Source organism: Prionailurus bengalensis, chromosome B3 (assembly GCF_016509475.1).
Source record: "Prionailurus bengalensis isolate Pbe53 chromosome B3, Fcat_Pben_1.1_paternal_pri, whole genome shotgun sequence".
Taxonomy (NCBI): domain Eukaryota; kingdom Metazoa; phylum Chordata; class Mammalia; order Carnivora; family Felidae; genus Prionailurus; species Prionailurus bengalensis.
In genome coordinates, this window is record NC_057355.1 from 86,389,764 (window position 1) to 86,402,230 (window position 12,467).

The window sequence follows — 12,467 nt, forward strand, 5'->3', positions numbered from 1 at the left end:
GAGATGGGGCACCTGAGTGGCTCAGTCAGTTGAGCGTCTGACTTCTGCTCAGGTCATGATCTTGTGGTTTGTGAGTTCCAGCCTCACATCGGGCTCACTGCTATCAGGCAGTCACTGTTGAGCCCGCTTTGGGTCCTCTGTCCCCCTCTCTCTGCCCCTCCCCTGGTTGTGCTCTCCCCAAAATAAATAAGTGTTTTTTTTTTTTTTTAAAAGTAGACTTAAAGCATTGCATGGTATAGTGGAAAGAGTTCCGGTCTCTGGTTCTCTCCCTCCCCCTTGGTGTATAACCTCAGATAAATTACTTCAGTAACTTTCTGCCCTGGGCCATAACTTCTCATTTGGTTTTCTTATCTGAAAATGACAGTTATCTGTGATAACTTGAAAAATCAATCTAATAGAGGTCACCAGTCTGAAGGGTTAAAAACTTCAGGGGTGGATATGTGACCTGAGTCCTCTAGGCTCACTGTTTAAAGATCTTATTTTACCTCTACACACAGCCTTAGAGTTGAATAAAATGTGAAGAAGCTAACTAGCTATTCTATTTTATGAGACTCTATTGAACTTTTCACTGATTTGTTTCTTATTATAAAATTAATACATGCTTATTGCAGATGCCTTCAACAGCTCAGAATGGTATACAGAAAAAAGTACTTCCCTTTACTGCTGCTTTCTCTCTATCACACACACCCACACCACTTCTCGTTTCCACTCCCCAGAGATCATTATAAACAGTTTCTTTTAAAATAAAATACTTTGAAAATGGAAAACGCTGTAAGACAATTTATGGATTTAAAAAAATACATTAAAGAAAAATCTCAAATTATTTCATGCCAGTCAGGATTGGTGAAATCTCAAATTCCCTCGGAACAACAGAATGACCAATTGCTGGGTAAGGCAACTGAAATAATAATCCTGTAAACAAATCATCCAAAGTGTATGGCTAGAGACAGCCCACAGCAAAGATGGAATAAAGCCTTCAAGGAACACCACCTCCTCCTCATGGTTAACAACTTGATGACGTTCTTCAACATGTTTTAATGATTATCATACCTTCCCCTTCACAAAGGATTGATTTATTATGGTTTAAATTTAAAGAATACTGGTTTTCCAGTTTTGAATCAGGCTTAGATTACAGAACACATAAAATCAATGACTTTGTTCTAGACAAGAAAAGACCACAGTGTTCATTTAAGTGAAAAAGGAACAGTCCTGGGGAAACATTCTTCATGGGGTTCTACGTGCTGTTTCCACCACCCGCTTCACCACCTCTCTCCTTCCCTGATTGCTGTCATCAGCACCACCACACCTAACATTTCCATGGCTCCTTAAAATTCACAAACAACTTCACATACCACTTATCTTAATCATCAAATAATGTCGGGTAGAAAGAACCATCTTAGCTTTTCAATACACAATAAAATACACACACACACACACACACACACACACACACTAAAAAACCTGAAGCTCAGAGCAGCAAGGTGATTGGCTCAAGTTCTTTCACCCAGTAAAGGGACACTTGCCCAGGTTTATGACGACTTCAAAGTGTGTATCTCCAACTCAGATCTCCCCTCTGAAGCTCCAGGACCCACATCCAATCTCCGACTCAACATCTGCACTTTCGTTCTGAGGGTAGTTAAATTCAGTTTCCAGGCTGAGCCCATGATATTCTCCCATTAACTTGCCTCTCTTTCAGTGGTTTTCTTTCTCAGTAAATGGCACCATCATCCTTTCAGTTGCTTAAGCCAAAAACTTAGGCATCATCTCTATCCACCACCCCTTTTCTCAACATGCATACATGGACTCCATTAGATTTTGCCTTCTGAAGATTTCTCAAAAATGTCCATTTCTCCTTGTCTCCACCATGAACAACACAGCCCAAGGCCTCAGCATCTCACTTTGAAATCATTTTCATGTTATACCCTGCACTTCCCTCACCACCTCCACTCCATGCATTCTCCACTTGGTAGCCACCGTGATTCGGTAATTCCTCTACTTAAAATCTTTGGTTGGCTTCCTAATGCTCTTCAGATAAAGGGAAGAATCCCTAGTGTGGCCTATAAGAGCCGGTATGATCTGACCGCTGCAAACTGGCAAGATAAATGAGTGCTTTCCATAGTTTCAAGATACCATGCTGTATTTTTAATTTTTTTTTTTCAACGTTTATTTATTTTTGGGACAGAGAGAGACAGAGCATGAACGGGGGAGGGGCAGAGAGAGAGGGAGACACAGAATCGGAAACAGGCTCCAGGCTCTGAGCCATCAGCCCAGAGCCCGACGCGGGGCTCGAACTCACGGACTGTGAGATCGTGACCTGGCTGAAGTCGGACGCTTAACCGACTGCACCACCCAGGCGCCCCCATGCTGTATTTTTAAATAATGAGTATTTAAGTTCTGTGTTTATATAATGCATAATATTTAATAACATAAGTGCATTAATTGTAGAGTGACATTCACACTTGTGGATTTTAAAGCATTAAGATATGACCACATATAAATCTTCGTGAATTCTTTCTTAAATATAACCAAATACATTTTATAATACTATATTAATTAAAATACATGCCCAAATATGTGTAATAAAATATATAATAATCATATAATTTATTTCATTGTGTGTGATTTCTATCTGTTTCAAGCCTTTGGATAGCTGGAGAGATGGACATGTCTCCCATGTTGTATGGATTACTCATCTCAGAGTCTAAAAAGCAGAGTCAACTTCATGTGATTGTGTCTTGTGCAGTTACCCAGGGCCTACACATAGAAGAGCTTGGTTTCACTGCCTTACTATTTGGTCTTGAAATTCTTAATAATTTTTGAACAAGGGTCCTATATTTTCATTTTGTCCAAGGAACCACAAGTTGTTTAGTCCATTCCTGCTAAAAAGAACCTCAATGTATTAAGAGTTGAACTCTCTTGTATCATTCAAGACCAAAGTATTTATTGCATTCTATTTCTGGATTTCTTCACAGAAGGAGGACTCTGAGGACCACTGGAGTCAGAATTGTCAATCAATGGGGGAAGGGTGTTTATATACTGTGGTCAATCACAGACTTCAGGCCAACAAAACATAAGCTTCTACTCAACAAATGAGGTTTCCAGGGGTGCCTGGGTGGCTCAGTTGGTTAAGCGTCTGACTTTGGAACTCAGGTCATGATCTCATGGTGCATGGGTTCAAGCCCTGTGTCAGGCTCTGTGCTGATAGCTCAGAGCCTGGAGTCCATTTTGGATTCTGTCTCCCTCTCTCTCTGCTCCTCCTCTGCTCATGCTCTGTGTGTGTTTCTCTCTCAAAAATAAATAAACACTGAAAAATTTCTAAATAAATAAATAAATAAATAAATAAATAAGATTTCCAAATACAATAAAATGTGGTTAACAACTTTGGCTAGTGAAAGAGGTAATACCAACGGATGGTTAATGTGGAACATACCCTGGATTCAGCTGCTACTTAAGTCTTGTCCTAGAATATGGGCAATAGCTGGGCAAAGGTAGGTATAATCAACTTTACTAAAGAGTCTAGTGGTAGCAACATTAGAAATATTTTTATGATTTATAAAAGTCCATCTGTACTTTGTACTAAGCAAAATAAAAAAGTGAACCCCTGTGGGAAATTTTCTGCATGTGAAAAATGTGTCCCCAGAGGGTGCTTCCAGGATTGCAATCTTTGATGCAGGCAAGCAATATAATGGTGGGGGAAAATTGTGCTGTAATGGCTGAAAAGATGCTAGGTTTAAAGCACATCATGTGCTACTTTCATCTTGTAGAAGTTAAAAGGCTGCTAGCAACTGTAAATTATCATTAAATATATATATTAAATATATATATTACATATATATTTATTAAATATATATATAATTAAATATATATACATATATAATTATTTTTATTTTGCATGAAAGTGAATGATCCTTAAAGAGTTGGTTTACTGCTTACCCTAATTAACGTAGGTGAATTTAAAAATGAATATCTACGTAAAATTTAAATTTTAGGCTGATTATTTTTCCCCAGAGCTCAAAATTTATGTAGAATATGAAAATTTCAACTTTCTTGAGAAGGTTACGCTTCTGAGATAAAAATTACATGATAACACAGTTTCTAGAAGTTCCCATTTGTGATAAATGGGAAGCATTCAGATGTAATGGTGCATACTTCAAGAAGAATTGTGGTGTCAGAATTGGTTTCAAGTCTCTACTTGGCTATTAACTACTTAACAATTTACTTGATTTTTCTTTTTCTTTTTTAAAAATTTTTTGAATGTTTATTTTTGAGAGAGAGACAGAACGTGAGTGGGGGAGGGGCAGAGAGCGAGGAAGACACAGAATCTAAAGCAGGCTCCAGGCTCTGAGCTGTCAGCACAGAGCCCAACATGGGCTTGAACTCACAAACCGTGAGATCATGACCTGAGCTGTGGTCGCCCAACCAACTGAGCCACCCAGGCGCCCTGAGTTTTCTAAGCCTCAGTTTCCAATTCCTAAATAAGAATAACAACAGCCCAGGAATAAGGCTACTGTGAGGATCAAATTAGATATAAGTGTTTAGCACAGTGACTAGGACATGGCGAACACTCTACAAATGTAGCTGTCATCACTGATGACATTTTTCTCCAGGATTTTAATCTATTAAATAGTTACCTTATTGACAGGAACAATGTTTTTGACATTGTAGTAGAAGCCAAAATAAACCATGTTGAAAACCCCATGACGTCCCAAAGTTGCTGTAAATCCTTTGTTGAGGCCCTGGAGTCCCAAGCCTTCCTTCTTAATGATGTGTCTTGCATAACTCATAGTGGATGGTTGCTGTAGGAGAGAGGAGGAAAGCCAGAAAGATCATCTTTGAGACCGTGAAATAGAGTAAATTACCATTTTAGCTTCCCTTCAAGCCAAAACTATTAGGGACGATTTTTGTCTCCAACATGCATAATCATGCCTAGATCCATGCTTTTAAAATTAGGAAGCCCAAAAAGTAAACAAAATTGCATGCATACAGGTCTGAAAGGGAAGATTTCTGGCAAAAACAAAAAAACAAAAAACCCACATCTTTGTTGGAATTAGTGAAACTAAGGTCATGTAATACCTATCATCACTACCTACATGTAAATAGCTGTATCCAATTCTGGATTATCCAAAGTAATGGAGGGGATTAGCCATACAGATAAACTGGTAATCCGTAACTGTGCATAATCCAAAAGGAATTTATATTTGGTTTTTGAATCCAGCATATGTATTTTCTAATTATGTTTTTCTAAAGTGAATGTTACAATTAATCTTGACTCCATTGGCTCAATAGTTTAAAGTGGCACCAGGTTAGAAATCGGGCATGGATAAATTGCAGTTGTTTGTAGACTTCTTCAAGAGGGTGCGCAATCAGTGTGTATCACTCACTGTGATAAATGATGAGTCAGTGGTGCTGGGAGTAGTGGGTTACCTTTAATTTACTTCCTTCCACTCTTCCGATAGATTACCCGACCCTAAAATACCCTGACTGCTGAACTCCAGTCTATTGCTACTTTTGGAACATGCTACAGAGCTCACTGTAGCTTGCCCTGAGGTTTATAATTCATTACAATACAATAACAGTTAATGTGGGTTTTTTTAAAAAAGTTGAATGATTGCTTCCTTTTGGAGGTACAGTACAAAGGGTATCTCTCCATATATATATATATATATATATATATATATATATATATATATATTTTAATGTTTATTTTTGACAGAGAGAGAGAGAGAGAGAGAGACAAAGCATGAGCAGGGGAGGGGCAGAGAGAGAGGGAGACACAGAATCTGAAGCAGGCTCCAGGCTCTGAGCTGTCAGCACAGGGCCCGACACAGGGCTCAAACTCACTAGCTGTGAGATCATGACCTGAGCTGAAGTTGGACGCTCAACCGACTGAGCCACCCAGGCACCCCGCTCCTTGTTATATTTTGAATGAATAGTAAAGAGGGGGAAATGTTCAGTATTTAATTTTTTTTTCCCCCATGAGGCAAGCACTGATGTGACATTTGTTTTTTTTTTCTCCAACGTGCATAACCTGGAGCAGGTCGCTGGAGTGCTCATGGCAGTCTGATGTGCTTTCTAAGTGTTTTCTTATCATGTGCAATTAAGGTTGTATCAGAACAGAGAAGAACAAACCCAATCAAGGTTTTTCATCCACCTTGTATTTATAGCTATGTAATTAGCATGAGATACTTAATTGAGCTTGTTTATATAGTAAATCCTGTAGGTTTTGGTGATGTTTTAAGAACTCCTAACTACAATACTACACTCGACTTCATCTTTTCATTTTGTACAATAAATTGTATTAAGCTTAAGGAAACCCTTTTTTGCAACATGAAAAAAAAACACATGAGAAAGCATCTTAAAAATAATAAGCAAACATTTCATATAGGAAAACCAAAAATTCTCAGAAGGTTAAAGTTCACTCTCTGTCCTACAAAATGGGACTTTTTTTATTCGTGTTCTGGCACACTGTCTATCAACACAAATTATTTATTTTGGTTTTCAAAACAGACTTGAGGACAAGTTGAGCAGAAATTCATTTCTGTTGGAAAGACTCTGGAAATGCTGGGCAAACCACCTAAGCTCTGCTCTCCTGCTCTGGGGAAGGGAGCCAGGGGGCACATTTTGAACTTAAGTGCCTGGTTGCGTCTGAACTCTAGTTGTGAATCATTAGTTAAATCAGGGAGCAGCACAGTAGATAGAAATAATGGGTTGGAGCTAGAAGCTCCAGGTTTGAGTCTCAGCAATTCCACTTGCTAGCTTGGGCAAGGATTTTATCTGCTTTTATCCTCACTTTACTCATCTGTAAAATAAGAATAATAATAGAATCCTAGAAGAGAATCTTTCTCATCGCATTGCTGTGATGACAATAAGTCAATGCATTTTTCCTATATAAGCATTCACTACATATTAGCTGTTAATAATGGTAATTATGCTGTCAATAAAACTGGTTCTAATAACGAAACAACAGGTAATTTCTTTGTTGGCTGGAGGCAATGATATTAAAAAAACAGAGGCTGATTTGAGGGAGAAGAAGGGCATGCATAACTAGCCTCGTCCTTTTCCTTCCTTCTGGCTGTCCTTTCCTTTTCCCAGAGCCCTGGACCCTTGTGATTTGTCACAGGAAATGCATCCAGGCTGCAATAGGAAAAGGTCTACTTCCTCTGAGGCCTAACAAAATCTAGCCTTTGGGCTGGAGATCTTGTCCAGGGATCTTGCTCACCCCAGGGACTTTCCTCTCTAGAGCAGTGGATCCTATAAAATGGCCTCTTCCCTATCCTTCAAAGTTAATATCGTTGGTAAGAATTCTCCACTGGATAAGTCTGTGGGCTGCAGAAGCAAGGTCACATGGGAGCAAAGGTTGGGAACGAAAAAGTCACCAGCTGTGCCTCCACCTGCCACAGGCTACAGCCTGGAGAGCATATTCATGTGTGTTACCACGTACCTGGAACACAGTAAGTGCTCATCGATGTTAACCACTAACAGGTATTTGGCACTTTACATATATCACGTTATTTAATCCTCTCAACAAGTGTGTGAGATAGGTATTACCATTATTCCCATTTGACCGATGGGGAAACTAAGGTTGAGTTACTTGCTCAAGATCACAGACATAGTGCCAGTGCTCAACTAAAGCCTCTCAGACTCCAAGTCCATACTTGGTTTTGCCATCCTAACATATCCGATTGCTTTTCTCAACGTTGTAATGTGAGGAGCGGGTGATATTTTCCTTATTTTGCAGGTGAGGAAACTAAGGATTGTTCCCATAAAAAGTAGGAGTGTGCTTTTTGCTTCATTCAGCAACATTGTATCACACACATGTAAGCAAATATTTAATTAGAAAGGCAAAACATGACTTCCACTGGGATGCTTAAATAGGAAAATACAGAATCATTTTGACTAGATCTCTGTAAACACAAGGAATTTTACTAAACGTATTTGATTACTGGGCTTCCATTTCAAAACAAAATGGTGACTGATTGGCATCATCAGCCAAATGATTCCAATACTATCCAACCCAGCAGGTCACCCACCAGCTCAGTTTCCTTCCAACATTTAGATTCACTGCAATTTTCGTATTTAGTTACCAGTTGTGGGCCAAATTGCATTATAACTTCCTAGAAGTACTTTTCACTCACTGCACCAGAACGCAAGCAGGGAAGAATAAGTGGATAGGAAGGTAGCTAATACTGTGATATCACACTGCTCTCCACACTGCTTTGCAGAAATCTTCAGGTCACTATACCTGTCAGAATATTTCCCTCTGACATAACTCAAAGTCTTTCAGTTTCACTTCAGCTATTGTCAACTGCTAATTCTGGGAACTCTGTTCTTTCATGCATTCATTTATTCAACAAATTCCTATTGTGTGCCTAGTGGGTGCCACGTGCTGTGCTAAATGTCTAGTACAGTACTTTTTGTTCATATTCTAGAAACAAGTTATTTTTGCTTTGATTTTCTCTTACTTGGAGAGATACGCTGATAATTTTTTATATCTGCCCATGAGAATATTCCACAATGGTTATGAAATATGGAATCAAATATCTGTTTCAAAAGTCCTTAAGAGGCTTAATTAAAGAGAAGTTCCTTCGCCTACACAATACTCCCAGGCATCACTCCGGGACACATTCCTTACTCACTGAGAGTCCAGTATTACCAACAAATCACTGAGATGACTTATGGCAGCCTGAGCTATTTTTTCTGGAGTTCTTCCACCTAACTACTGCCCATAGCTGGCTCTAACTAGCTTGTGAGATCACAGACTGAAGCGAGGGCAGAAGGCATTGTTCTCTGGGTAAATAGCTCTCAGAGTACGGCCAATAGGTATAGACGTGGGGTGTGTGTCAATGAATTTCCTCCATCCCTAAAGCCAGAGAAGAGCTCTAGGCACATCATGTCAAAAGTTAGCACGCTCCACATGCGTTCCTTTACCTGCTTCCTAGGGCAAGGTGAATTTTGCTGTATTTTAGAGCCAATGGAATAGGGCGTTGCATTGAATTTCATCACATGGCTGGAAAGCAAACCGGATGAGACCTTTACACAATGGAGTGAGTGTCCATATCTGGCCCTTCAGAAAAATACTGCTTTGTTAAAAAAAAGAAGAGACTCAGTTGTTGCTTTTAGGTAGGAGAATACCCTGGTTCTTCAGGAGATAGAAGATCACTTATGTTTTTCATTGGTCAAATAAAGTCTCAAAGCATTTTGATACATTTGAAAAGAAAAAAGAAAAAAAAATCCCTCCCTGTTTTTTGAGAACAAAATATAAGTGAAAGAATATGAATTGGGCTAAAATTCCACACTTACACATTTCTTTAGCTGAGATACTTCACTAATTCATCATTATAGTTTATTTATTATTTTTTTGTTTTAATTTTTGTTTTCAACGTTTATTTTATTTTTGGGACAGAGAGAGACAGAGCATGAACGGGGGAGGGGCACAGGGAGAGGGAGACACAGAATCTGAAACAGGCTCCAGGCTCTGAGCCATCAGCCCAGAGCCTGACGCGGGGCTCGAACTCCCGGACCGCGAGATTGTGACCTGGCTGAAGTCGGACGCTTAACCGACTGCGCCACCCAGGCGCCCCATTATAGTTTATTTTAATAGAGCAAGATTATGGACAAAAAGACACTCAGAATATAATTATAGTTTATACCTAGAGTTAATGTTTGATGAATGGGTCTATTTTTTAAATAATCTGTGAGGGGATAACAATTTGCCATAAACAAACTTTCCCAGATGCTAAGCCACAAAGCTACATCAATACCAACTTGCTACCCAATAACCACTCCTGGAGGAACACAGGGCTTTCCAGGTGATGAGATGCTAACACTGTGCCTTGACACTGCACTGTTGGTAGAGCAGGAAAGAAGGTGACTGTGCTGTGGCCACAATGGTGACCACTCAATGACTGGCAACACAGAAAGAGTCTTTGTCTTTTCATGGTTCCAGAAACACTTTAGACTTTCCCTTAAGTTTCATAATTACCTGCATTTCTTTATCTCAATAAAAGCAGTGTGGTTGACTAGAAAGAGAACTCTATGCTATTGTTCAGTTCCTTAGAGCTACTGATTTCATTAGGCTTTATTTTCCCTATCTATACAATGGAGATAAAGCCACCGACCTTATAGAGGTAATGGGAGAATTTGAAATACCAAGAATGTGTATATGTGTGGCATTAGAAAAAAGTGGCAGAATGAATAGCAGTTACCAAAGCACTGGGGTTGGAGGGGAGTGCTGGTGGAAATTACAAACTATTTTTTCTTTCTTAAATGTTTATTTTTGAGAGGGAGAATGTGTGCGTGTGTGTGGGTAGGGTGGGGGTAGTGGCAGAGAGAGAGAGGGAGACAGAATCGCAAGCATGCTCCATGCTGTCAGCACAGAGCCCGATGCAGGGCTCAAACCCACAAACTGTGAGATCATGACCTGAGCCAAAATCAAGAGTTGGACACTTAACCAACTGACTCACCCAGATGCCCCTAATTTTTCTTTTTGTAGGTTTGTATTACTTGATTTGTAGGAAAGAACCAATGTAATACTTTTACCATTTACAAAATCATATAAGTTCAAAAAATCAAATAAAGGAAAAAACATGTAAGGCATCTCACACAGTATCTGGCATATAGTAGATGTTCTGTAAATGGTAGCTATTATCATTACTTCAAAGTCTCAATTCTGAAAGCAAAAATCTAGAGTTCCTGGCACGGCTGAATGGAAGACTGAAGTCTATTTTCTGTAAATGATAATAGAGAGACAACTTGGCTGCTGCCTTAGGTATTGTTGAAAGATAACTATAGGAATGGATTCATATACATAATTCACTTTTCTGCCCACAAGAATCACAGACTGGAAAGAAATAATTTATGTACTGAGCAGTTTCCAGGCAGTGTTTCACACAGTAATGCAGGAAAAATTTCAACTTAACTCAGTACATCATCATGAATGTTGACATGCCCTTGAAGCTGGCTTCTCACACTATCTGTAAACAGAGCCACACGCTCATTCTCTAACTCAACTTCCCTCTTTCTTGAAAGAGATAATCACAAAATACAGTCCTTCTATTTACTTTATATTGACTCTACATAATGCAACTAAGTTTAAACATCTGTTAAATGCCTATGGAGAAAATCATCACTAAGCTTTGTGATATCATATATGATCTAATTGGTCTCTATTAGATTATTAAGCTCCCAGGAGAAAGTTAGTGGTGTTATCCAAAACCAGAATCAAACCCTGAACTAATTTTTTAAAAATCCCTATTGTTAAAGATTCTGCCATCAATGACACATTTGCTATCTGTTCCTTGAGCCTTAAAGTTATAATCATATCATAAAGGTAGAAGACTAATTATTCCTTTCTTGGGTTGAACATCTTTAAAGACTAAGTAGAGGGGAAACAGGCTTTTGCAATTCACTTAAGCCTTAGTTTCATATTTGGGGGTGAGAATGATTATGTTCATATGTAATGTAGATAAAAATGAGGAGGAAAACCTGTGCCCCATCCACACATCAGAGGCAAATCCTATAGACCTCAAGGGAAGGAAAACATAACCCGTTAGCCAAATAATAACTTTGAAGTAGATTTCAAAGTGGAGAGAAAAACTGGGAAACAATTCATACAAGATTTTGCTCCTGGGGAGAAATTCACATTTTCCAGGCTTGCAGAGAGCATGCCAACCAAACACCACTGGGCTAAGCACAACTGATAGGGGACTTCTAGTTCTTACAAATCTATAGATTAAAAAACGACGCGCCCAGTTAGAGAGGAGAAAGGTCCTATAAGGACAACAAGCTGTAAAGTCACACTTCTGGCAAGACTGGATATGCAAACCATCTCCGATAGAGAAATCCTCAGGCAAGCCTTGTCCTTAGCCAAAGAGACTACAAACCAGAACAACACTTTGCTTGGGTTTAGTTTGAAGGACAGGGGGATATTTGGGTCTATCCCGATTTTATTTGAACATGTTTTTACACCCACTGAACCAAACCAGAGCATGACAAAGCTGTGATTACTTTGCTCCCCACAGAAGGTCAAGCATATTTAAATTAGAGACCGGTTTTCTTTATTCACTGTGAATTTTAAGATGCTGGCCAAGATTCTGGTATTGGAATTGGAGGAAGTGTGGCAGGGATTATAGTCTTTGACTGATATGGTGGTAATTTAAAAAGTGGAGGCAAGACAAGCACACCTATTGAAATACTTTACACAGAAGCTGGAAGGATATGAGGGAAATATCAGGAACCAAATGAACCACAGTTTCTTTGTATTTTTAGAATAGTTTATGGCTAAACTGAGTGGGAAGGCGCATTTTATGGGTAACATACTTTTGACTGGCTAGAGAACCAAGCCTAGACCACAGAAGGGAGAACCCAGGCAGCTGGAGCCAGCAAGTCACCTGCCAGGCCTGGCAATTCTCATGGGAATTGCACTTGGGGCTCCAAGAACCTAACAAACACAGCCTCTTCTCTCAGCC

At 39.3% G+C, this 12,467-nt stretch overlaps 1 protein-coding gene across 3 annotated transcripts in view; it reads right to left on the minus strand.

The window, feature by feature from the left end:
• The window catches only part of SLC25A21 (solute carrier family 25 member 21), a 485,174-nt gene that overhangs the window by 30,150 nt on the left and 442,557 nt on the right, over positions 1 to 12,467 (minus strand). For all 3 annotated transcript variants that reach the window (XM_043556021.1, XM_043556020.1, XM_043556022.1), the window contains one exon: positions 4,632 to 4,796. In XM_043556021.1, the coding sequence (XP_043411956.1) occupies positions 4,632 to 4,796 (165 nt within the window). The remainder of the gene's footprint in view (positions 1 to 4,631; positions 4,797 to 12,467) is intronic.